The following is a 23,990-nucleotide window of genomic DNA, read 5'->3' on the forward strand; positions in this document are numbered from 1 at the left end:
GGATGGGGCACCAGCCCTCCATCCTCCTCAAGTCACCTGGTATCTCCTCGGTGTCCAGTCTGGCCTTGCCACCCTTACACTGCCTCTGTGGGTCTGACCTTGGGCAGGAGCTGACACCAAGGATCTCAGTTCATATTGATGTTTGCCTGGGACCCTGATTTTTAAAGCTGGGGACTCTGCTATCCACAGAGCTTTAGGAACTTGGGAGTTCATGCAGCTGAAAAGGTCCCCCAGCTCTGACTGTGGTGGATGTACTGAGGAGTCTATAGTCCCATCGGAAGTGGAATTCAGGTCTGAGTGGGACCCCTGGGCTCTGCAGCTGAGGCTTCTGGCCCTCCACACACCTCTAAATAAACATCGTCCTGGTGTGCGCAGGCTGAACTCTGCTGCATACAGACAGGATGCCCTGTTGCTGGCCAGGGCCACGTCTTCCAGGTTTCTGGGGCCTCAGAGGACCAGTAGACACTCATCAGGCACTGACACCAGCTGGGGTTTAGGGGGCTCATGCCAGAGGACTCCAGGACCCCTTGTGTAGGGTTCAGAGACTGAGGGTCGGCTGCTAGAGGAGGTAGGATCAAAGGCTGTGGAGTTACTGGTGCCAGGACAGGAGGTGGTGGCACGGTGCTGCTGGCCTCTTGCAACAGGGGCCTCCCCTGTCATTCTTTCTCCTGACCCTCCCTGTGGCTGTCTTGACCTCATCTGAACATTGTGACAGTAGAGGGTCAGGATGGGTGGAGACTTGACAATTTCCCATCAACAAATCCAGTCTAGTTCCCCTGAGAAGCCTGGAGAGAGGTTTCAGGGCCGCTTGCAGATATGGTGAATGTGTCTGCCCCCTGTTCGGGCCAGCACAGTCCCACTCTCCCTGCTGCTTCTGCATGGATGAAGCCTTTAGGGGAACGGACTCGACCAAGGGAGACAGGCCATGTGGACAGGGACTTCAGAAGTGGTCACATGGGATCTTCTCAGACATGAATGTCTTCAGGAATTCCTCATGGTCTCCAAACATGCCAGGGAAATTGCCAGGCAGCTTTAACAACTGTGTGACTCTGGCTGGAATTTATAGCAGTGATTTCCAGCTGCAGGCCATGCCTCAGAGTCCCCTGGGGAGGGTTTCTAGTGAGACAGTACCCAGGCTTTGCTTGGGCCATTCTGAGTTTTTGGGAAGATCATGGGAATCTGTATTTGAAAATGCATCGCTGGGAATGCCGCAGCAATGGCTTGTCAGAAATCTGTCAGGATTCAGTTGTAGAAAAGGGAAGTCACGGCTGTTCTTTTAAGTGGAAAGGGAGTTTAGGCAGGGTGCTTCCAAATCCCGGGGAGGTAGGAAGAGCAGCCTCTGGGGGGACCTTCAGCCTCGACCTCTGGCACAATCAGAAGGGCCTCCAGAGACCTCACTGGTACTGCTGAGTTTCCAAACATACTCCTGCAGCTTGGGTCCAGGACTCAGGAAACCACCATTGCTGCTGGTTCACCTGTGTCTCGGCACCCTCACAGCGAGCGGGACTGCTCCAGGAAACCCAGCATCCTCTAGCTGCTCTGCGCAGCAGCAGAGCAGCAGCACACCTTGCAGGCACTCCCATGCGCAGCTGTCTGATGCTGATTCACAGGCAGAACCTCGGGAGCAAGGGGGACTCTGGTGGACGATGCCAGGCTGGCGTGGATGTGGAGGGAGAAGACGCTGTGGTGACCACAGGCGATTCTAGGCCAGCGGGTGGGTGTGGAACCTGACTGGGCTGATACCTGGACTCCACAGCCCACTGTTAGGACAGAAGGATCCCACCTGTACCTTCTCAGATCCCAGGCCACTCAAATGGAGCCTGGCAGTCCTTCCTCCTCATGCAGGTGACCAAACCCTCAAAGTCACTCCAGTGTGCAAAGGCCTTTGGCCACACAGCTGTTCAAAATCTGCTGTAACTAACAGGCTCTGGTCTTCACCCTGATGTATTTATTCTACCCATGGTGGCCCATCTCGTGTGGATTCCCTGCAGGCCAGCCCGTTTTCAACAAGAACAGTCTTCTATCTTCACATTAGAAACCCATTAGTTTTTTGGACTTCACAACTAAATTGTGGGACAGTTTTCCAGGCTAACATTTAGTATGGTTTCTGGCATGTTTTCCCGGTGCAAATGGGGCCACTTTTGTGGAAGGGCTCCCCTCCCAATAGGGTATTCAGCCTGGTGCAGATTCCAGCATCCCCGGGGCAGTGCCTTTGAACCGGGATGAGCTGCAAGGCCATGTGAGGTGGCCTGGGGACAAGGGCTGCCATGGAGAGAGTGTGGGTGTGCTCTCAGCCCTTGGCCTTATGCCCGGGAGTACAGTGCCCTCTGTGGAAGCCCAGCCCTGAGCTTATGCAGACCCTCCATGTCATCTTAAACCCAGGATCAGAGGGACTGTGGTCTTAAGGTCACAAGGGGTGGACTAAAAAAAGCTGCATGCTTTTGCTCCTCCCCTTCCTTCCAAATTAAGTTTATTTTTATTTTTATTTTTACTTTTTTTGAGACAGAGTCTTGCTCTGTTGCCCAGGCTGGAGTACAGTGGCGCAATCTCGGCTGACTGAAAGCTCCACCTCCTGGGTTCATGCCATTCTCCTGCCTCAGCCTCCCAAGTAGCTGGGACTACAGGTGCCCGCCACCACGCCCGGCTAATTTTTTGTACTTTTAACAGAGACGGGCTTTCACTGTGTTAGCCAGGATGGTCTTGATCTCCTGACCTCGTGATCCACCCGCCTCGGCCTCCCAAAGTGCTGGGATTACAGGCGTGAGCCACCGTGCCTGGCCAAATTACTTATCATTAAATGAATAATCATTAAATACAAGGAATGAAATCATAAATTATTAACAATTATTGTTTTGTAAAGGGGAAAATTAGTTCCAGTGAACTTTAAGGGTGGCCTGGGGTGGGGCATCTGGGCAGCTTCTGAGGTATTGCTGCAAAGAAAGAGGAGGAGGCTGCCCCTGGGGCTGGGTGGTTTGGGCACTTGTGCTGCAGGCTCCCAGGCTGGGACTTGCGTCGAACGGGCTCCGCAGAGTAGTTGTGTGTGCATATCTTCCCAACGCCTTGTCCAGTCAGTCCTATCAGGAGCTGAAAATCAGTGGTGGAAATATTTGGCACAGTGATCACTGGCAAATGTTGTAAGTCAGGGCTTCTTTTGCTGAGAAACTGGTTGTTATCAAGCACAGCACTGGGGAGCAGGAGCCTCCTGTTCTTTGTAGGAGTTTGATGCTTCTCTAGGCTGCTGCCAAGAAGCAGGGAAAGTCGCTGGGCCCGAGGCAGGTATGCCAAGCGGCTGTGCTCTCTGGATTTCCACCTGTGTGGCTGTGTCTGCGAACTTCCCCTCCAGGGCTTATTCTCCTCTAGGTGTTAATCTGGAATGTTCTGTGGACTCCCAGGAAGGCCTGATAAATAGAAGGGCCCCCAACCTGCGTCCAGGCTCTGCAGCGTTCTGTGTGAAGTTGGCTGCCCTGTGTTGTGCTGTGTCTGTGGCAGCCAAATGGGCTCTGGTAGAGCCATTCAGAGAGACGGAACAGAGGGCATGTGGGGCGTGGAAACCTGGAGTGGGACCTGCAAAATCTCCTGTGGTTTTTTTTTCAACCATAGGGGAAAGTGAATGTTTACAGAATGTTAAAACCTACATCCCTTTCCAAATTCCACTAGGGAAAGGACTCACTTCTGTGGCTTTCTCCCAGGAGGTAAACAAGTCTGTCCAGCCAGGGGTGAATGTTCTGCCAGGGAACCGGCTATTCTCAGGGCTGGCTTCCAGGACCCGAGTCCCCTAGTGTGCTCTTGTCCTGGGCTGCCAGCCTGCAGGAGCCTCCCAAGTTCTTCAGGCATTGACACCTGATTCCTGCAGTCATGTGAGCTGGGCTTTGTATCTGGAAAATGAACTTCCTTTCCAGAAAGACTTGGGCCAAAAGCCAAGTGCTGAGGTCGAAGGGAAAACCAGGCATTAACAGGAATGAGGACAGAGCTTCTCTGGAGTCTGGCCTGGTACTTCCATCCTACAGGGTTTCTTAGAATCTGACTGCATGCTGGGCTCTGGTCAGAGGAGAAAAGAAAAACTAAGGATGTGGGATTTGACCTGACTGTGCCTGGGGAGGTGTGCCCTGGGCAGATGGCCCTGAGCGAGGAGCCAGACACTGAATGATGAAGGAAAACACCGTTCCACACCCACCCTCAGCCCTGTCCTCCATTCTGGTGATGAGAAGAAAGGCTCGGTTGAACCCCCATGAGTGTGAGGGCTTTGGGCACTTTTCTTGCTAACTTTCCCTTTTGAACAGAGAATCAGCCTCAGGTTCAGAGCCTTTGGTTCATTCTTAGAATAAATTTGTATTAAAAAAGTAAATTAACTTAAGAAAAATGTTAGATGAAAAAACACAGTGGGCGGAGCAAGATGGCCGAATAGGAACAGCTCCAGTCTCCAACTCCCGGCGCGAGCGACACAGAAGACCGGCGATTTCTGCATTTTCAACTGAGGTACTGGCTTCATCTCACTGGGGAGTGCCAGACGATCGGTGCTGGTCAGCTGCTGCAGCCCTACCAGCGAGAGCTGAAGCAGGGCGAGGCATTGCCTCACCTGGAAAGCGCAAGGGGGAAGGGAATCCCTTTTCCTAGCCAGGGGAACTGAGACACACAACACCTGGAAAATCGGGTAACTCCCACCCCAATACTGCGCTTTAAGCAGACAGGCACACCAGGAGATCATATCCCACACCTGGCCGGGAGTGTCCCACACCCACGGAGCCTCCCTCATTGCTAGCACAGCAGTCTGTGATCTACCGGCAAGGCAGCAGCGAGGCTGGGGGAGGGGCGCCCGCCATTGCTGAGGCTTAAGTAGGTAAACAAAGCTGCTGGGAAGCTCGAACTGGGTGGAGCTCACAGCAGCTGAAGGAAACCTGCCTGTCTCTGTAGACTCCACCTCTGGGGACAGGGCACAGTAAATAATAACAAACGCAGCAGCTCTGCAGACGCAAACGACTCTGTCTGACAGCTTTGAAGAGAGCAGTGGATCTCCCAACATGGAGGTTGAGATCTGAGAAGGGACAGACTCCCTGCTCAAGTGGGTCCCTGACCCCTGAGTAGCCTAACTGGGAGACATCCCCCACTAGGGGCAGTCTGACACACCACACCTCACAGGGTGGAGTACACCCCTGAGAGGAAGATTCCAAAGCAAGAATCAGACAGGTACACTCGCTGTTCAGAAATATTCTATCTTCTGCAGCCTCTGCTGCTGATACCCAGGCAAACAGGGTCTGGAGTGGACCTCAAGCAATCTCCTACAGCTACAACCTACAGCTGAGGATCCTGACTGTTAGAAGGAAAGCTATCAAACAGGAAGGACACCTACACCAAAACCCCATCAGTACATCACCATCATCAAAGACCAGAGGCAGATAAAACCACAAAGATGGGGAAAAAGCAGGGCAGAAAAGCTGGAAATTCAAAAAATAAGAGTGCATCTCCCCCGGCAAAGGAGCGCAGCTCATCACCAGCAACGGATCAAAGCTGGACGGAGAATGACTTCGACGAGATGAGAGAAGAAGGCTTCAGTCCATCAAATTTCTCAGAGCTAAAGGAGGAATTACGTACCCAGTGCAAAGAAACTAAAAATCTTGAAAAAAAAGTGGAAGAATTGATGGCTAGAGTAATTAATGCAGAGAAGCTCACAAACGAAATGAAAGAGACGAAAACCATGGCACGAGAAATACGTGACAAATGCACAAGCTTCAGTAACCGTCTCGATCAACTGGAAGAAAGAATGTCAGCGATGGAGGATCAAATGAATGAAATGAAGCGAGAAGAGAAACCAAAAGAAAAAAGAAGAAAAAGAAATGAACAAAGCCTGCAAGAAGTATGGGATTATGTAAAAAGACCAAATCTACGTCTGATTGGGGTGCCTGAAAGTGAGGGGGAAAATGGAACCAAGTTGGAAAACACTCTTCAGGATATCATCCAGGAGAACTTCCCCAACCTAGTAGGGCAGGCCAACATTCAAATCCAGGAAATACAGAGAACGCCACAAAGATACTCCTCGAGAAGAGCAACTCCAAGACACATAATTGCCAGATTCACCAAAGTTGAAATGAAGGAAAAAATCTTAAGGGCAGCCAGAGAGAAAGGTCGGGTTACCCACAAAGGGAAGCCCATCAGACTAACAGTTGATCTCTCGGCAGAAACTCTACAAGCCAGAAGAGAGTGGGGGCCAATATTCAACATTCTTAAAGAAAAGAATTTTAAACCCAGAATTTTATATCCAGCCAAACTAAGTTTCATAAGTGAAGGAGAAATAAAATCCTTTACAGATAAGCAAAAGCTTAGAGATTTTGTCACCACTAGGCCTGCCTTACAAGAGACCCTGAAGGAAGCACTAAACATGGAAAGGAACAACCGGTACCAGCCATTGCAAAAACATGCCAAAATGTAAAGACCATCAAGGCTAGGAAGAAACTGCATCAACTAATGAGCAAAATAACCAGTTAATATCATAATGGCAGGATCAAGTTCACACATAACAATCTTAACCTTAAATGTAAATGGACTAAATGCTCCAATTAAAGGACACAGACTGGCAAACTGGATAAAGAGTCAAGACCCATCAGTCTGCTGTATTCAGGAGACCCATCTCACACGCAGAGACATACATAGGCTCAAAATAAAGGGATGGAGGAAGATTTACCAAGCAAATGGAGAACAAAAAAAAGCGGGGGTTGCAATACTAGTCTCTGATAAAACAGACTTTAAACCATCAAAGATCAAAAGAGACAAAGAAGGCCATTACATAATGGTAAAGGGATCAATTCAACAGGAAGAGCTAACTATCCTAAATATATATGCACCCAATACAGGAGCACCCAGATTCATAAAGCAAGTCCTTAGAGACTTACAAAGAGACTTAGACTCCCATACAATAATAATGGGAGACTTCAACACTCCACTGTCAACATTAGACAGATCAACGAGACAGAAAGTTAACAAGGATATCCAGGAATTGAACTCATCTCTGCAGCAAGCAGACCTAATAGACATCTATAGAACTCTCCACCCCAAATCAACAGAATATACATTCTTCTCAGCACCACATCGTACTTACTCCAAAATTGACCACGTAATTGGAAGTAAAGCACTCCTCAGCAAATGTACAAGAACAGAAATTATAACAAACTGTCTCTCAGACCACAGTGCAATCAAATTAGAACTCAGGACTAAGAAACTCAATCAAAACCGCTCAACTACATGGAAACTGAACAACCTGCTCCTGAATGACTACTGGGTACATAACGAAATGAAGGCAGAAATAAAGATGTTCTTTGAAACCAATGAGAACAAAGATACAACATACCAGAATCTCTGGGACACATTTAAAGCAGTGTGTAGAGGGAAATTTATAGCACTAAATGCCCACAAGAGAAAGCAGGAAAGATCTAAAATTGACACTCTAACATCGCAATTAAAAGAACTAGAGAAGCAAGAGCAAACACATTCGAAAGCTAGCAGAAGGCAAGAAATAACTAAGATCAGAGCAGAACTGAAGGAGATAGAGACACAAAAAACCCTCCAAAAAATCAATGAATCCAGGAGTTGGTTTTTTGAAAAGATCAACAAAATTGACAAACCACTAGCAAGACTAATAAAGAAGAAAAGAGAGAAGAATCAAATCGACGCAATTAAAAATGATAAAGGGGATATCACCACCGACCCCAGAGAAATACAAACTACCATCAGAGAATACTATAAACACCTCTACGCAAATAAACTGGAAAATCTAGAAGAAATGGATAATTTCCTGGACACTTACACTCTTCCAAGACTAAACCAGGAAGAAGTTGAATCCCTGAATAGACCAATAGTAGGCTCTGAAATTGAGGCAATAATTAATAGCCTACCAACCAAAAAAAGTCCAGGACCAGATGGATTCACAGCTGAATTCTACCAGAGGTACAAGGAGGAGCTGGTACCATTCCTTCTGAAACTATTCCAATCAATAGAAAAAGAGGGAATCCTCCCTAACTCATTTTATGAGGCCAACATCATCCTGATACCAAAGCCTGGCAGAGACACAACAAAAAAAGAGAATTTTAGACCAATATCCCTGATGAACATCGATGCAAAAATCCTCAATAAAATACTGGCAAACCGGATTCAGCAGCACATCAAAAAGCTTATCCACCATGATCAAGTGGGCTTCATCCCTGGGATGCAAGGCTGGTTCAACATTCGCAAATCAATAAACATAATCCAGCATATAAACAGAACCAAAGACAAGAACCACATCATTATCTCAATAGATGCAGAAAAGGCTTTTGACAAAATTCAACAGCCCTTCATGCTAAAAACGCTCAATAAATTCGGTATTGATGGAACGTACCTCAAAATCATAAGAGCTATTTATGACAAACCCACAGCCAATATCATACTGAATGGGCAAAAACTGGAAAAATTCCCTTTGAAAACTGGCACAAGACAGGGATGCCCTCTCTCACCACTCCTATTCAACATAGTGTTGGAAGTTCTGGCTAGGGCAATCAGGCAAGAGAAAGAAATAAAGGGGATTCAGTTAGGAAAAGGAGAAGTCAAATTGTCCCTGTTTCCAGACGACATGATTGTATATTTAGAAAACCCCATTGTCTCAGCCCAAAATCTCCTTAAGCTGATCAGCAACTTCAGCAAAGTCTCAGGATACAAAATTAATGTGCAAAAATCACAAGCATTCTTATACACCAGTGACAGTCAAACAGAGAGCCAAATCAGGAATGAACTTCCATTCACAATTGCTTCAAAGAGAATAAAATACCTAGGAATCCAACTTACAAGGGATGTAAAGGACCTCTTCAAGGAGAACTACAAACCACTGCTCAGTGAAATCAAAGAGGACACAAACAAATGGAAGAACATACCATGCTCATGGATAGGAAGAATCAATATCGTGAAAATGGCCATACTGCCCAAGGTAATTTATAGATTCAATGCCATCCCCATCAAGCTACCAATGAGCTTCTTCACAGAATTGGAAAAAACTGCTTTAAAGTTCATATGGAACCAAAAAAGAGCCCGCATCTCCAAGACAATCCTAAGTCAAAAGAACAAAGCTGGAGGCATCACGCTACCTGACTTCAAACTATACTACAAGGCTACAGTAACCAAAACAGCATGGTACTGGTACCAAAACAGAGATATAGACCAATGGAACAGAACAGAGTCCTCAGAAATAATACCACACATCTACAGCCATCTGATCTTTGACAAACCTGAGAGAAACAAGAAATGGGGAAAGGATTCCCTATTTAATAAATGGTGCTGGGAAAACTGGCTAGCCATAAGTAGAAAGCTGAAATTGGATCCTTTCCTTACTCCTTATACGAAAATTAATTCAAGATGGATTAGAGACTTAAATGTTAGACCTAATACCATAAAAACCCTAGAGGAAAACCTAGGTAGTACCATTCAGGACATAGGCATGGGCAAAGACTTCATGTCTAAAACACCAAAAGCAACGGCAACAAAAGCCAAAATTGACAAATGGGATCTCATCAAACTAAAGAGCTTCTGCACAGCAAAAGAAACTACCATCAGAGTGAGCAGGCAACCTACAGAATGGCAGAAAATTTTTGCAATCTACTCATCTGACAAAGGGCTAATATCCAGAACCTACAAAGAACTCAAACAAATTTACAAGAAAAAAACAAACAACCCCATCCAAAAGTGGGCAAAGGATATGAACAGACATTTCTCAAAAGAAGACATTCATACAGCCAACAGACACATGAAAAAATGCTCATCATCACTGGCCATCAGAGAAATGCAAATCAAAACCACAATGAGATACCATCTCACACCAGTTAGAATGGCGATCATTAAAAAGTCAGGAAACAACAGATGCTGGAGAGGATGTGGAGAAATAGGAACACTTTTACACTGTTGGTGGGATTGTAAACTAGTTCAACCATTATGGAAAACAGTATGGCGATTCCTCAAGGATCTAGAACTAGATGTACCATATGACCCAGCCATCCCATTACTGGGTATATACCCAAAGGATTATAAATTATGGTGCTATAAAGACACATGCACACGTATGTTTATTGCAGCACTATTCACAATAGCAAAGACTTGGAATCAACCCAAATGTCCATCAGTGACAGATTGGATTAAGAAAATGTGGCACATATACACCATGGAATACTATGCAGCCATAAAAAAGGATGAGTTTGTGTCCTTTGTAGGGACATGGATGCAGCTGGAAACCATCATTCTTAGCAAACTATCACAAGAACAGAAAACCAAACACCGCATGTTCTCACTCGTAGGTGGGAACTGAACAATGAGATCACTTGGACTCAGGAAGGGGAACATCACACACCGGGGCCTATCATGGGGAGGGGGGAGGGGGGAGGGATTGCATTGGGAGTTATACCTGATGTAAATGACGAGTTGATGGGTGCAGCACACCAACATGGCACAAGTATACATATGTAGCAAACCTGCACGTTGTGCACATGTACCCTACAACTTGAAGTTTAATAATAATAAATAAATTAAAAAAAAAATGTTAGATGAATAATTATAGCATTCACAGATGGCAAATCTTTTGAAGTTTGGGAGCCTTTGCAATAGGAGTGGTTCTAATACTGAGGAGCTGGCTGACAGCAAGGCCCCTGGAGCTGGGCCTGGGTTTGAATCCAGCCCTGACTCCTTCAGCTGAATAGCCTTGAGAAAGCGGCTCAACTTCTCTGTGCCTCAATTTCCTCATCAGGAAAGTGAAGAAGGGAATGGGAGCTTGGAGCCCATGGGCTTTTGTGAGAGTTAAGTGAGTTCTCCATGGGAACCTGCTCCATGGGAGCAGCCCCGGGTACAGGATACTTGCTTGAGAGCTGTTCTGTCCTCATTCCATAGGATGGGGCTGTGAACTGGGGGTGGGGTGAGGGCAGGTGGGAGGAGAGGCAGGGGAGGGAACACCCCCCGAATGGTGAAGAGGTAGGAGACCATGGGCCTGGAGAGGAGGTTTCCTGTGCTCACAGCGGCAGGCAAACATGGCTGGAGAAGCTTGGGTAGCCAGCAGGGGAGCAGTGACAGGATGACATGGCAGATGGTGGTAGGCTGTGCAGAGCATGTGGGGTGGACCTGCCTTCCCTCTGGCCTTTTGGAAGCACAGGCCTCGGGCTGAGTGCCTGGAACCCCCAGACTGGCAGCAACCCCAACTGTGGGAGGCTCTGCATCCTTCTCAGATCTACTCCTGCCCTGAGCACCTGCCTTGGGGGCATGGAGCAGGCGGGCTGTGCAGGTGAGGGCTTCCTGCAAGGCATTCACGCAGCTGAGGTGCATGTGCCCTGAGTTGGTGACACAGAGACTGCAGCTTCCGTAAGGCAAGCCAGCATTTTGCAACTGCCCTCCTGAGAAGGCAGCACCTGAGGTGCCCACCTTTCTTAAAGGTCCATCAGTGTTCAACAATTCTCTTTTTCCCATGTCTTGTTGTATTTTCTGCAGTCATTATGGCCACTGTTTACAGGTCACCTTCAAAGGTGTCTGCAACTTCATATTTGGTCTCCACGACCACCTTGGTAGTGGGTCCTATTATTAGGCCATTTCACAGATTAGACAATTGAGGCCCCAGTGGTGTGGGGTGCTGCGTTGGGAACCCTGTTCTCTGATCAGTCATTGTTTGGCCTCCTATGAGACTCCTGAGTGATCGACTTGCAGATTCAGTACTTTCTGCAGAGTCTATAGCAAATCCTCAGAGAAGAGACTTTCATTTTCCATAAAGAATTTAGAACACACATAGCTTTAGTGATCTTGTTACTGGCTGAGCTGGCATCACTACTGGCAACTCAGCTCATGTCCCCTGGGGGCCCTCGCTGTGCCTGGGCTCACCTTGGCCCAGGGGACCATTCACATTCAAGTGCGGCTGCCACTTTATGTTTTCACGGCAGCTTCTCTTTGTTAAATGTTATGGCCATGACATCAAATAATGACATGAGAAATTTCATACTTGGTTTATGAGCCCTGCTAGCTGACTTCCTGGTCTTCTGTTCTCTCAGTGGTAGTAAAGAGCAGAGTGAGCAAATCTTACCACCATTGAATGACAGTCAGTGGCTACAGTAATGTCAGGGCCAGAGGAATCTGCCAGGTGGGAAGGAGTCTGTTCCCTAAGCCTGGGTCCATGAGACATGAGCTGGCCATCCATGATTTGCGTGGCCCTCCACGCTCCTCCTGTGTGGGAAGGGGTCTGCCTCGCCAGGCTTCCCTTCCCTAAGGCTGATCCTTTCTTCTCTTACTACCTCTATCTTCCTAACACAGCATGCAGGAGAAAATATCAAATTCTAGAGACAGCATAGGAATGTCCTTTCAAGTTTTGGATCTAGACCATGGAGTTGACCTCCCCCAGCCCCCGTCAGCACCAGTGCTTGGAGAGAAGTGACTGAGCCCGGGGAAATGCTTCGTGTCTTTCAGAGGCCTTCACATATCAAGACAATTACCTGGGTTTACTTCCCTTATTGGCAGTAGAAAATGAAAAGTATCCCTAGGCTGGTTTCTCAGAGGGGAGTCCTTCTCATTTGCTTCTCAGAGCAGCAGCACATTTTCATGCCAGCGTGGTGCAAGGTGACAACAGCCTAACCCCTCAGGGGAAGGAGGACACAGGGTGTCTACAGGGTGGGTATCGCTCTTGGCTGAGGTCCTTCCCACTTCAGGTTCACCTGCTGTGCCCATTCGCTCAACAAATGTTTATTGAGTACCTTATACAAGCTAGGTGGATACTGGAAAGAAGGCAATAAGCAAAACCCAAATCTCTACCCAAGCAGACCTTGTACTTGATGGACAACAAAGAAGTCTGTTAGCTAGTGTTTATTTCATGAATACTGAGTGCCAGAATAATTGTAACCAGTAAGCAATCATGCATTCTCAATTTTTCTTTCTCTTTCTCTTTCCCTCTCTCTCTCTCTCTCCCTCCCTCTCTCTCTCTCTCTCTCTTTTCTTTCTTTTTTTTTTTTTTTTTTTTTTTTTTTTTTGACAGAGTCTAGCTCTGTCACCCAGGCTGCAGTGCAGTGGTGGGATCTCAGCTCACTGCAACCTCCACCTCCCGGGTTCAAGCGATTTTCCTGCCTCAGCTTCCCAAGTAGCTGGGATTCAGACGTGCAGTACCACACCCAGCTAATTTCTGTATTTTTAGTAGATACAGGGTTTTGCTATGGTTGGCCAGACTGGTCTTGAACTCCTGACCTCAAGTGATCTGCCTGCCTCAGCCTCCCAAAGTGCTGGGATTACAGGTATGAGCCACTATGCCCAGCCTCAATTTGTTTATTTCTTAAAAACAACAGCACACACAGGACTTACTTACCCTGGACCCTCATCAGAAAATGTCTAGGAGAAAAAGATACTTTCAATATTAACCGTGACGAAGCTAGCTCTGATTGAAAGATAGATGAAAAAATAAATACCAGTGCATTTCTTCTTCTCTTTTCTCTGAACTCTGTTTCCAGCTGTTTCCTGTTTTGGACTAATTTTAAATTCTGAGGCGGGGGGTGGGGGGTAGTGGTGCATTTGTATCGTCTGAGTTCAGGCAGTTATCATGTTGGTCACAATTACTTGCAGTCAAATTATATCTTTAGCATTGATAAAAGTTATTCCCAGTTGATGTTAAGAGTTGATAATAAGTCTTCTACCTTCCCCAAGGCCAGTCAGCATTTTCCTAGTGTTAAGTACCAGGAACACAAGACCAAATTTGTGTTTTTCTGCACATCATTTGCATACATCCACACCAAAAGCTTGACCCGGCAGAGTCTACATTGCAGACAAACTTAAATATTCTGCTCAGTACCTGAACAACAAGTGTTATATTTCTTCTTGGACTTAAAAGTAAAACTCTAACTCATTTTAGTGACTTAGAAAGCTGCACATCCCCGTGCTTTGGAGACCTGCTAGGGTGCTACAAAAGAGGATCCTGCAGGAAGTGAGGAAGCCACTATTTCCTGCAACTGTAGCACAAGGCATCAGTCACTGAGTGGCTGCCTTATCTTTCTGATACAGAAACAGTAACATTTCGGTTTGTGGAAGTCTGAGAAATTATGAATATCCAAAAACGTGCTTTCAAATAGTTGCTGAGTACTTGGAATGGCAGGATCACTTACTTGAACAACATTTATTTTTCGATGATTTGAAGACCTAGGTTTGCTGACCATATTTTCCAGTAATATGTGTCTGGAGGATATTGCTAATGAAAAATGAGAGTTTAAACTTAAAAATCCAGGCTTCAAAAATTGGCCAGGTGTGGTGGCTCATGCCTGTAATTCCAGCATTTTGGGAGGCCAAGACTGGTGGATCACATGAGGTCAGGAGTTCCGGACCAGCCTGGCCAACATGGTGAAACCCGTCTCTACTAAAAATACAAAAATTAGCTGGGTGTGGTGGTGCACACCTGTAGTCCCAGCTACTCAGGAGGCTGAGGCAGGAGAATCCCTTGAACCTGGGAGGTGGAGGTTGCAGTGAGCGGAGATGGCACCACTGCACTCCAGCCTGGGTGATAGAGCGAGACTCCATCTCAAAAAAAAAAAAACCAAAAAAGTCATCTGGAGAGATGGGGAGAAATTGAGATAGAATTAGATTGGGATAAATGGAAAGCCTACTTTAAAAAAACACAAAACATTTCCATGGCCATAATATGAGAAAGCCCTAGTTAAAGGGCATCTGTTACATGTATTAGGAGTTGGGAGGGTGCAGGTTAGTGATCTCATGTTGAATTTGAGCCACCTGTCAGGTATTTTAAAAATCCATATGGTCGGCCTGGCACAGTGGCTTATGCCTGTAATCCCAGCACTTTGGGAGGCCGAGGTGGGTGGATCACCTGAGGTGGGGAGTTGGAGACCAGCCTGATCAACATGGAGAAACCACATCTGTATTAAAAATACAAAATTAGCCGTGTGTGGTGGTGCGTGCCTGTAATCTCAACTACTCGGGAGGCTGAGGTGGGAGAATCATTTGAACCTGGGAGGTGGAGGTTGCGGTGAGCTGATATCGAGCCATTGCACTCCAGCCTGGGCAAAAAGAGCGAAACTCCACCTCAGAAAAATTAAAAAAAATAAAAAATAAAAACATGGTTAAATATAGAATTGAAGTCAAGGGTCTGGGTACCCACATTCAGCTCTGGGCAGGCAGCATGAGAATGTGGGGGTTCACTTGGAAGTCTGGGGGTGTCTACCGAGACTGAGTGCCGTCATGGAGGGCTGGACCAGAGAACCTGGGGGAGGAAAAGCTTCCAAGAGGATGAGGGGTGGGGAATATTCAGGAATTTGAAAGGCTGTCATTGAGAAATTAGATTTATTCTGGGAAGCTTTAAAGGTCTGAGGTAGGACTAAGGGGTAGAGTTTGAAGAGTTGCAAATCTTGGTCCAATTTTTGGTTGACTCTTTCCCTACCAAAGTGACAGAGAAGTGGCCCCATGAGGTGAGCTCTGGCAGTGTGATGTTTAAGCAGAGGCTGGACTGTTGTGGGCCAAAATGTGGCTACCAGATTTCAGAACCCCAAGGAGGCTGCACCGCCTGACGTCCAAGGATCCTTTCCACTTCAAGGATCCTTTCACTTCTCTGCCAAGGTATTTCCCTTAGCAGAGAAAATAGGAAGGGAGAGAGCTCTGAGATTTACCTGGATCAAATCCTTTATCAGAAGCCTCTCCTCTGGACTCAGCAGCAAGAGTGTGGGACTCACCAGACCCTGCTTCAGCTCTTGGGCCCATGTTGAGGCCTCAGTCTTCCAGGGAAACCTTGTCTCTAGACCCTCCCTGGAGGCTGTCGTTTAGCTGTCCAGCTCCAATGACTGGTTGATGTCTGCCCCTATAGGGAAAATCCACTCTTCTTTCTGCCCCAGTCCTCCTCTCAACAGCTAATCTACCCAGAAAGCGCTCCCTGCTGCCCTTCCCTGCCACCCCCAGTGGCTATACCACCAAGCTGAGCTGCTCAGTGCCCTGTACACCTTCACACGTGCTGTCATTTCCCCATCGGAGCTGTGCTCCTGGAGGACACTTTCCCTGTCAATTTCTTTCTCTGATGCAAACACCCCACTCACTCTCAAGGTGCCTAGAATGGGATTTTTAACATCTTAGGAATTCACTGAAGTGAGTTGGCTGATTTTTGTCATTTTAGAAAACGATTTCACACAAAGATTTCTGAGAGTTTCCATCTGACGGGAAAGACGATTCCTACTGAATGTCTGGCAGACTTCCAAGTCGGTCTTCCTTCTTATTAATACTTGTGACAGCTGTACAAGGTGGAGGGTGCTTGCTGTTTCTCAGATGGTCACATGGCAGCTCAGAAAGATAAGCTCCCATGCTTAGGCAGCTACTACAGAAAGCTACCCCAGGCCTTTCTGTTGGGACAGTCTGGTGTCCTTTCTTGGCTTCAGATTGCTGCCCTCCGTCTGCAGAACAGGGACTGAATTTCATCGCCATTTACTGTTGAGCATACATTCAAGCCTTCATCTCTCGTAGCAGTGAGGCTTAAGCTCTCAGAGCTATGAAAACGGAATCTGGCCGAGGATGCTGAATGACTCTTCCCTGCTGTTGACCACGGCTCCCTCTTCAGCCGGTCACAGGCCACCCCAGCCTCCTCCCCGGAGTAGCAGGAGTGTTGCTGAGCCCTAAATCCTGTAGAGCTTGGTGCTGGGGGTTTTCCTGGGGAGTGTTCTGTCTTTTATCACAAACCTTGGCAAGGGTGGGTGGGGCGCCACTGAATGGCGCCTTTGTCCTCCTTCAGAAAGCCCGAAGGAAAAACGATGAAATCCCACAGAAGAGGCTGCTGGAGCCAGGCTGGGCAGGCGTGCTGGCTGCGGGGAGAACTGCGGACTGGTTCTCATGTGGTCCCCTTCGCAGATGGCCTCGGGAAGAAACAAAGGCCTCCTTTAGGCCCCTGCCTGTGATGCGGAGAGCTCATTTTCATTCTGCTGTGGTTTCCCGGGTGGCCTCGTCGAGCTTCACTGTTCTCGGGAGCCCTTTCCTTGACTACCCTTTGAACAGAGGAGAGCTATGCAAACACGTTGCGAGGGGCCTTGCAAGCCCGAGGAGGGTCTGCTTTCTGGGCCTCTGCAGAGGGCAGGGGTTGCGGGCTGGTGGCCTGCCCCGCCCAGAGAGAAGGGGCCTTAGCTTCCCCTCATTCTTCCTTATGTGTTAGCTCTTTTTATTGCAAATAATTAATTAAAGTCCGTACAGCAAGAGTGGGAAAGTGGTTAATGCAATTGGCAGGTCCAGACTCAGAGGGATGAGGAGGCCCGGAAAGGAAAGACAACCTTGGGATCGCTTCCACTTCCTCCACTTCCCGCTGCATGGTGGGCAAGTGGGCAGCTCTCCCGTGCTCCAGGTTTTCCCGGAGTTGAGTATGGTTGACTCTGACTGGACCAGGTTGGGTCACGTGTCAGCCCTGAACCAATCAGCTTGCCCAGAGAGATGCTGCACCCTGATTGGCGGGTAAACCTGGTGCTAGGCCCCAGAGTGGCCAGAGGGGAAGGGCACGCACACCGCGTAGAGGTAGGTGACGTGGGGGACGACATGGGGGCCGGGCAGGTGCCCAGTGCTTTCCCTTCCCCTCGTCCATGGTCCCCTAGCTTGAGGAGAAAGCAGGGTGCTTGCTCTACCTGCCTGTGCTGTCTTGGGGCAGCAGGGAGATGTGGCTGCCCTGCCTGCGGCCCTCACTCCTGACTCACTGTGGCTTTGCAGAGCTGAGGTCCACCCTCTGGGCCTGGGGGCCTGTCCGCTGAGGGCATTGTTTGGTGCCCCTCGACTGTGTTAATTCAAAAATCTGGGACCTGTCGTTTCTCGACTAAATGTCTTATGAGATCAGTCTTTCTTTTGGAGGCAAACATTTTCAGAAGTTTTGGAACCATGATGATCTATGCCTCAGACACTTGTGGTCCCTGAGAAGCTGCTGCTGGAAAAAGGGGTCCCCATCCAGATCCCAGGAGAAGGTTCTTGGATCTTGCCAGGAAGAAAATCCAAGGCGAGTGGCTGAGCTCAGTGAAAAGAAATAGTTTATTGAAAGCTTCTCAGTTACAAAGTAGGGCCTCCTCAGCAAGAGGAGGAATGCCTCTGTTTTGTTTATTTCTTATATAGGGGTCTTATCTATGTAAAAGCAAAGCTATGTCTCCCTCCGGGTAGGCTGACAAAGTGACATTTATTACTTTGTTGACTGAAAGAAAGCTATCCTTGGCATTTTAGTGCATAAGTACATCAAAGCATGCCTATAATCATCTTAAAAGCGTATGTTATGCAATATTGGGGCATCTGGACATTCTGTTGTTGCAAGAGTTTGCCTTTGCAGGTATTAAGCTGCTTCCTCAGCTGTAAACATCTTAGGACTGTAGGTCGTGACTGGCAAAGAATGTGCCTTGCTAGTTTTAAGATGGAATTGATTCTAAAATGCTCCCCTACGCTCCTGTTCCCCTAACAAAACCCTGCCGTAAGCGGACTTAAGGATAGCCTTGTCACCCTAGCAATGCGGCAGTGAATCTCTGCCAATAGCAATCTACAAATGTTAAAAACTTTTCTTTTTCTGGAAAAGTACTTTCCATGCATTAAGTATTCAAGTGCCTGTTATCCTGGCACTGGGCTGGGTGTATATGACATAACATTTGCAGTATTGCTCCACCCCGAACTGCTCTGCGTTTTGGCCCTCCTCAATCTCTGATGGCTTTCTCTTCCTTGTGCTGCAGGGAACTGCTGGAGACAACGTGCCGTCTGGCCAACACGCTGAAGAGGCATGGAGTCCGCCGTGGGGACTGTGTTGCCATCTACATGCCCGTGTCCCCACTGGCTGTGGCAGCAATGCTGGCCTGTGCCAGGATCGGAGCTGTCCACACAGTCATCTTTGCTGGCTTCAGTGCGGCGTCCTTGGCTGGGAGGATCAATGATGGTGAGGAGGTGGGCGTGGGGACAGAGGAATCCTGGAGTTCCCTGATCCTTGTTCCTGGGGGCCTGGCCATCAGTGTAGAGACCATCAGAGTGCAGACATTAATAAAATGTCACACAGACAAATGACAGATCTTACTAGGGACAGACACATGGCCGAATGAGAATTTGTTCTGTGGGCTGAGATCTGAGTGTATTGAATTTAGCCAGATGAAAAAGGGAGAGTTCCAGGTGGAGGGAACAGCAGAGGCACAGGCTGAGTGGAGGAGGAGTGCAGCATGAGGGCCTAGTGGAGGCGGGTGTAGTGCAGCAGGAAGGAAGTGTGGAGGTGGGATGAGGCTGGAGACAAACAGAGAAGGTCCCGCAGGTCAACAACTGGAAGCCTTCTATCCTGAGGAGTGAAGGGGTGGACCATCTTTGGGGATCTGGAGTCAGGTGAAGGGGGTCTTTCTGTCTGCATGTGGGTCAGTGTGTTTTGGACACTGTGCAGAACAATAACTTCCTTGTTTTGCTGTTGTCAAAGGACTGAGTGTCTGAATGGTGGTCCATGCAGTCTGATCTCTGCTCCCTGCTGTCTCCTGGAGGGAGTCCCCTGAGCTGGTTTTGCAAGGCAGGTGCCAGGTTCTAGGGGCCATTGAGAACTCTTGCGTCTCATAGAAAATAGAACTAGTGGGTAGAGTTCTCAGACCCCTGTTGACCTCCCTCTGTGTCAAGGTCTGGGAAGCCTTTCCACTTCCTTTCAGGGTTTCCTCCCCCACGTTCAAGGGTGATGCTGCCACCTGTTTCTCTTTTTCTTCCTCTCTCTAGAACTCTGTAATACCAACTGTGTACCAGGCACTGTTCTAAGCACTCTACAAAGGTTATGTCCTTTAATTTACCTTAGTCTTCGTAGGTATTTTATGCAATAACACTATTATTATTCCCCTCCCCTAAAATTACTGTTGTAACCATCTTAAAGTGTACAAGTCAGTCACATTAAGTGCATTCACAGTGTTATGCAGTCATCATCACTAATACCTGAAGTTTTTCATCACTCAAAATGTACACTTTACACCCATTAAGCAGACATTCTTTATTCATCCATGTTGTGGCACGTGTATTTCATTTTTTAAATAGGTGAGTAATATCCATTCATTAATTGATGGCCATTTGGGTTGTTTCTATTTTTTGGCTATTGTGAATAGAGCTATTATGGATGTTCATGTATAGGAACAACTGCTTTTAATTTTGGGGTTATGTACCTATGAGTGGGCTTGCTGACTCATGTGGTAATTCCATGTTTAACTTATCAAAGAACTGCAAAACTGTTGTGCTAAGGAGATGCACCATTTTACATTTCCACCAATAGTATATGTGGGCTCCAGTTTCTCTGCATCTTGTTTTTCACTTAAAAAAATTATAGCTGTCGTGGTGAGAATGAAGTGATATCTCATTGTGGTTTTGATTTGCATTTCCCTAATGACTAATAATATTGAACATCTTTTACGCACCTGTTGTCCATTTGTATGTTTTCATTGGAAAAAGTCTACTTAAGCTGTTTGCCCATATTTTAATTGCTTGTTTGTCTTTTTGTTGTTGAGTATGTAAGTTACTTATATATTATGAATATTAGACCTCTATCAGATATATGATTTGCAAATATTCTCCCATTCTGTGGGTTGTCTTTTCACTTTCTCAGTAGTAAACTTTGGTGCATAAAAGTTCTAAATTTTAATGAAGTCTAATTTATCGATTTTTTATTTTGCTGCCTGTGTCTTTGCTGTATTATTTGAGAAAACATAGCTAAATCCAATGCTGTGAAGATTTTTTCCTATGTTTTCTTTTTCTTTCTTTCTTTCTTTTTTTTTTTTTTTTTGAGATGGAGTCTTGCTCTGTCGCCAGGCTGGAGTGCAGTGGCATGATCTCAGCTCACTGCAACCTCCACCTCCTGGGTTCAAGTGATTCTTCTGCCTCAGCCTCCCGAGCAGCTGGGATTACAGGTGCGTGCCACTGCACCCAGCTAACTTTTGTAGTTTTAGTAGAGACGGGGTTTCATCATGTTGGCCAGGATGGTCTCGATCTCTTAACCTCGTGATCCACCCGCCTCGGCCTCCCTGTTCATATGTTTTCTTCAAAGAGTTTAAGTTTTACCTTTTTACATTTAGGTCTTTACTTTTGAGCTGATTTTTGTACAGGATGTGAGGTAAGCGTCCAGTTTCATTCTTTGTCCTATGGCTATCCATTGGTCCCAGTGCCGTTTGTTGAAGAGGCTATTCTTTTCCCTGTTAAGTGGACTTGGTACTCTTGTTGAAAATAATTTGACCGTATATGGAAGGGATTATTTCTGGGCTCTTTATTCTATTCCATTTATCCATATGATTATCTACCTGTTGTTATCTCAGTACCAAACTGTTTTGGTATTGTAGCTTTGTAAGTTTTGAAACCAGGAAGTGTGAGTCTCCCAACTTTGTTCTTTTTTTTTTCAAGATCATTTTGGCTCTTCTGGGTTTCTTGTATTTTCATAAGAATTTTAGGATTAGCTCTTCCATTTCTACAAAAAAAGATGTTGGGATTTTGATTGCATTCAATCTGTAAAAAAATTGGAGGGTATTGCCATGTCAACAATATTAATCCACAAACATGGAGTATCTTTCCATTTACTTAGGTATTTTAAAATTTCTTTCAGCAGTATTTTGTAGTATTCAGTGTCCAAGTCTTGCATATCCTAGGCTAAATTTATTCCTAAGTATTTTATTCTTTTATGAATTTTTATAAATGGGATTGTTTTCCTAATTTCCTTTATGTATTGTTCATTGCTAATATATAGAGATACAGCTAATTTTTGCATAGTGATCTTGTATCTTGCAAATTTACTGATTTATTAGCTCTAATAAAGAGTTTTTTGTGGATTCATTAGGATTTATACATATTAGATCATGTCATCTGTGACTAGAGATAGTTTTACTTTTTCCTTTCCAATTTGGATATCTTTTATTTCTTTCTTTTTTTTTTTTTTTTTTTTTTTTGGCCTAATCACTCTGGCAACAGCTTCTTTTATAATGTTGAATTGCAGTGGTAAAAAGTGGGCATCCTTGTTTTGTTCCTGATCTTAGGGGGAAGGCTTCAGCCTTTTACCATTAATATGATGTTAACTGTGGGTTTTCAGATGCCCTTTATCAATTAAGTTCCCTTCTATTCCTGGTTTTAAGTTTTTGATCATCTAAGGGTATTGGATTTTGTCAAAAGCTTGTTCTGTGTCAATTGAGATGTGTTTTTTCCTTCATTGGAGTAGTGTGATGTGTTACAGTGATTGATTGCTGCATGTTGAACCACTTTTCCTAGGGTAAGTCCTGATTGGTCATGGTGTATTCTATTAATATGCTGCTGGGTACAGTTTGCTAGCATTTGGTGGAAGAGGTTTGCATCATTGTTTATATGAGATATTTGTCTATAGTTTTCTTTTTTTGTAGTAATCTTTGTCTGGCTTTAGTATCAGGGCAATACTGGCCTCATAAAATGAATTTGAAAGTATCTCCTTCTCTTCAGTTTTTTGGAAGAGTTTGAGAAGGATTGGTTGCTAATTCTTTAAATATTTGATAGACTTCACCAGTGAAGTCATTTGGTTCTGGTCTTTTCTTTGTTGGGAGGTTACTATTCTCTTTCTAAAGATGAGTAAACTGAGACGCAGAGAGTTTAAGTGACTTATCTAAGGTCACATACCTAGTAATTGACAGAGTCAGGAGTTGAACACAGACATTCTGCCGCCATAGTTCATGCTTTCAGCATTATGCTAAGCTGCCCCTTTCCTCTCTTGCTGGTGTGGCCATGGTCACCCAGTGCTTCTGTTAAGATTGTTTGAAACAAGCAATAGCAGTTGACTCTTGGTGACTTCAGCATATGGGGATTTAGTAGCTGGATGCTGGGGTGCTCCCAGAACCTCAGAATTGCTAAACAACCAAGCATGAGAGGGCAGGGGCCAGGAGTCTGTTCTGAAGAGGACTCTGATATCCTTCAGCCTCCTTGTGCAGCTCTGCGGGTGCCAGGTTCCTGGGGACAAGATTCTATTAAGATGGGTATCTGTGTCCTCTTGAGTCAATGAGGGGCTGTTTTGATTTTCTATTGCTGTGTCACAAACTACTCCAAAACTTAGTGCTTAAAACAACTGAAAACTATAAATTTTATTATTCTATTTCATGGATCTGTGGAACAGGAATCAGATGGGGACGGGGAATGGCTGTTCTCTGCTCCATGACATCTGGGACATTAGTCAGGTTGACTTGAAGGGTTGGGGACTGGTGGGCCTCTCTTTCTCTCCATGTGGCCTCTACACGTGGCTGACTTGGGCTTCCTCATAGCCTTGCAGCCTCAGTAGTCAGGCTTGTCACATGGCAGCACATGGCTCCAAGAGGAAGGAAATAGCAACTGCCAGTGTCCTACAGGCCAGGCTGGCACAGGCCTGGCATCACTCTTGCCTTACTAGATTGGCCAAACCAGTCTGTGGCCATTCCAGATTCAAGGGGAGGAGACCTGAATCCGGCTTCTCTGTAAGAGCAGGTGAAAGAATGTGCAGCCATCTTCAGTTGGTCGCTGGGAGGTGGGTGCATATTGTGAGTCTGACCGCCAGGGTATCACATGTCTCGGCAGCCACCTCAGTCAGCAGGCGCAGTTCCAGAGTTCCTTCCCCTGGCCTGACTTCCAGGCTTGGACCATCCCTCTTCATTTGTCTTCCCTCTTGCTTTAGGCTGCTTGAGGAGTAGAGGGTGTTGGAGGGGAGGATAGAGGTCAGGGGAATGGCTTTGAGAGAGGCTGTGGGGGCAGAATAATGACCCACTCAGATGGCCACACTGTAATCCCCCGGAAGCTGTGCCATGTCACTTGCATGGTGAAAGGACTTTGCAGATGTAAGGCAATGGGATATCCAGGTGGGCTCCATCTAATCCCGTAGCCCTTAAATGCACAGAACTTGCTCCCAGTAGAGGCAGAGGAAGTGAAGCAGAAGGAGAGGTCAGAGAGATTCAAAGCAACTTTACCCGCCATTGTTGGCTTTGAAGATAAACAGGGCCATGAACCAGGGCAGGTGGTGGCTGTAGTCGCTGAGAATGACCCCTGGCTGACAGTAAGCAAGGAAAGGG

At 46.5% G+C, this 23,990-nt stretch overlaps 1 protein-coding gene across 1 annotated transcript in view; it reads left to right on the top strand.

The window, feature by feature from the left end:
* The window catches only part of LOC119618631 (acetyl-coenzyme A synthetase 2-like, mitochondrial), a 55,631-nt gene that overhangs the window by 12,805 nt on the left and 18,836 nt on the right, over positions 1 to 23,990 (top strand). Inside the window, 1 exon segment of the mRNA XM_073008288.1 lies at positions 18,684 to 18,883. Coding sequence (XP_072864389.1) covers positions 18,684 to 18,883 — 200 coding nt within the window.

This window comes from Chlorocebus sabaeus, chromosome 2, assembly GCF_047675955.1.
Source record: "Chlorocebus sabaeus isolate Y175 chromosome 2, mChlSab1.0.hap1, whole genome shotgun sequence".
Classification (NCBI taxonomy): domain Eukaryota; kingdom Metazoa; phylum Chordata; class Mammalia; order Primates; family Cercopithecidae; genus Chlorocebus; species Chlorocebus sabaeus.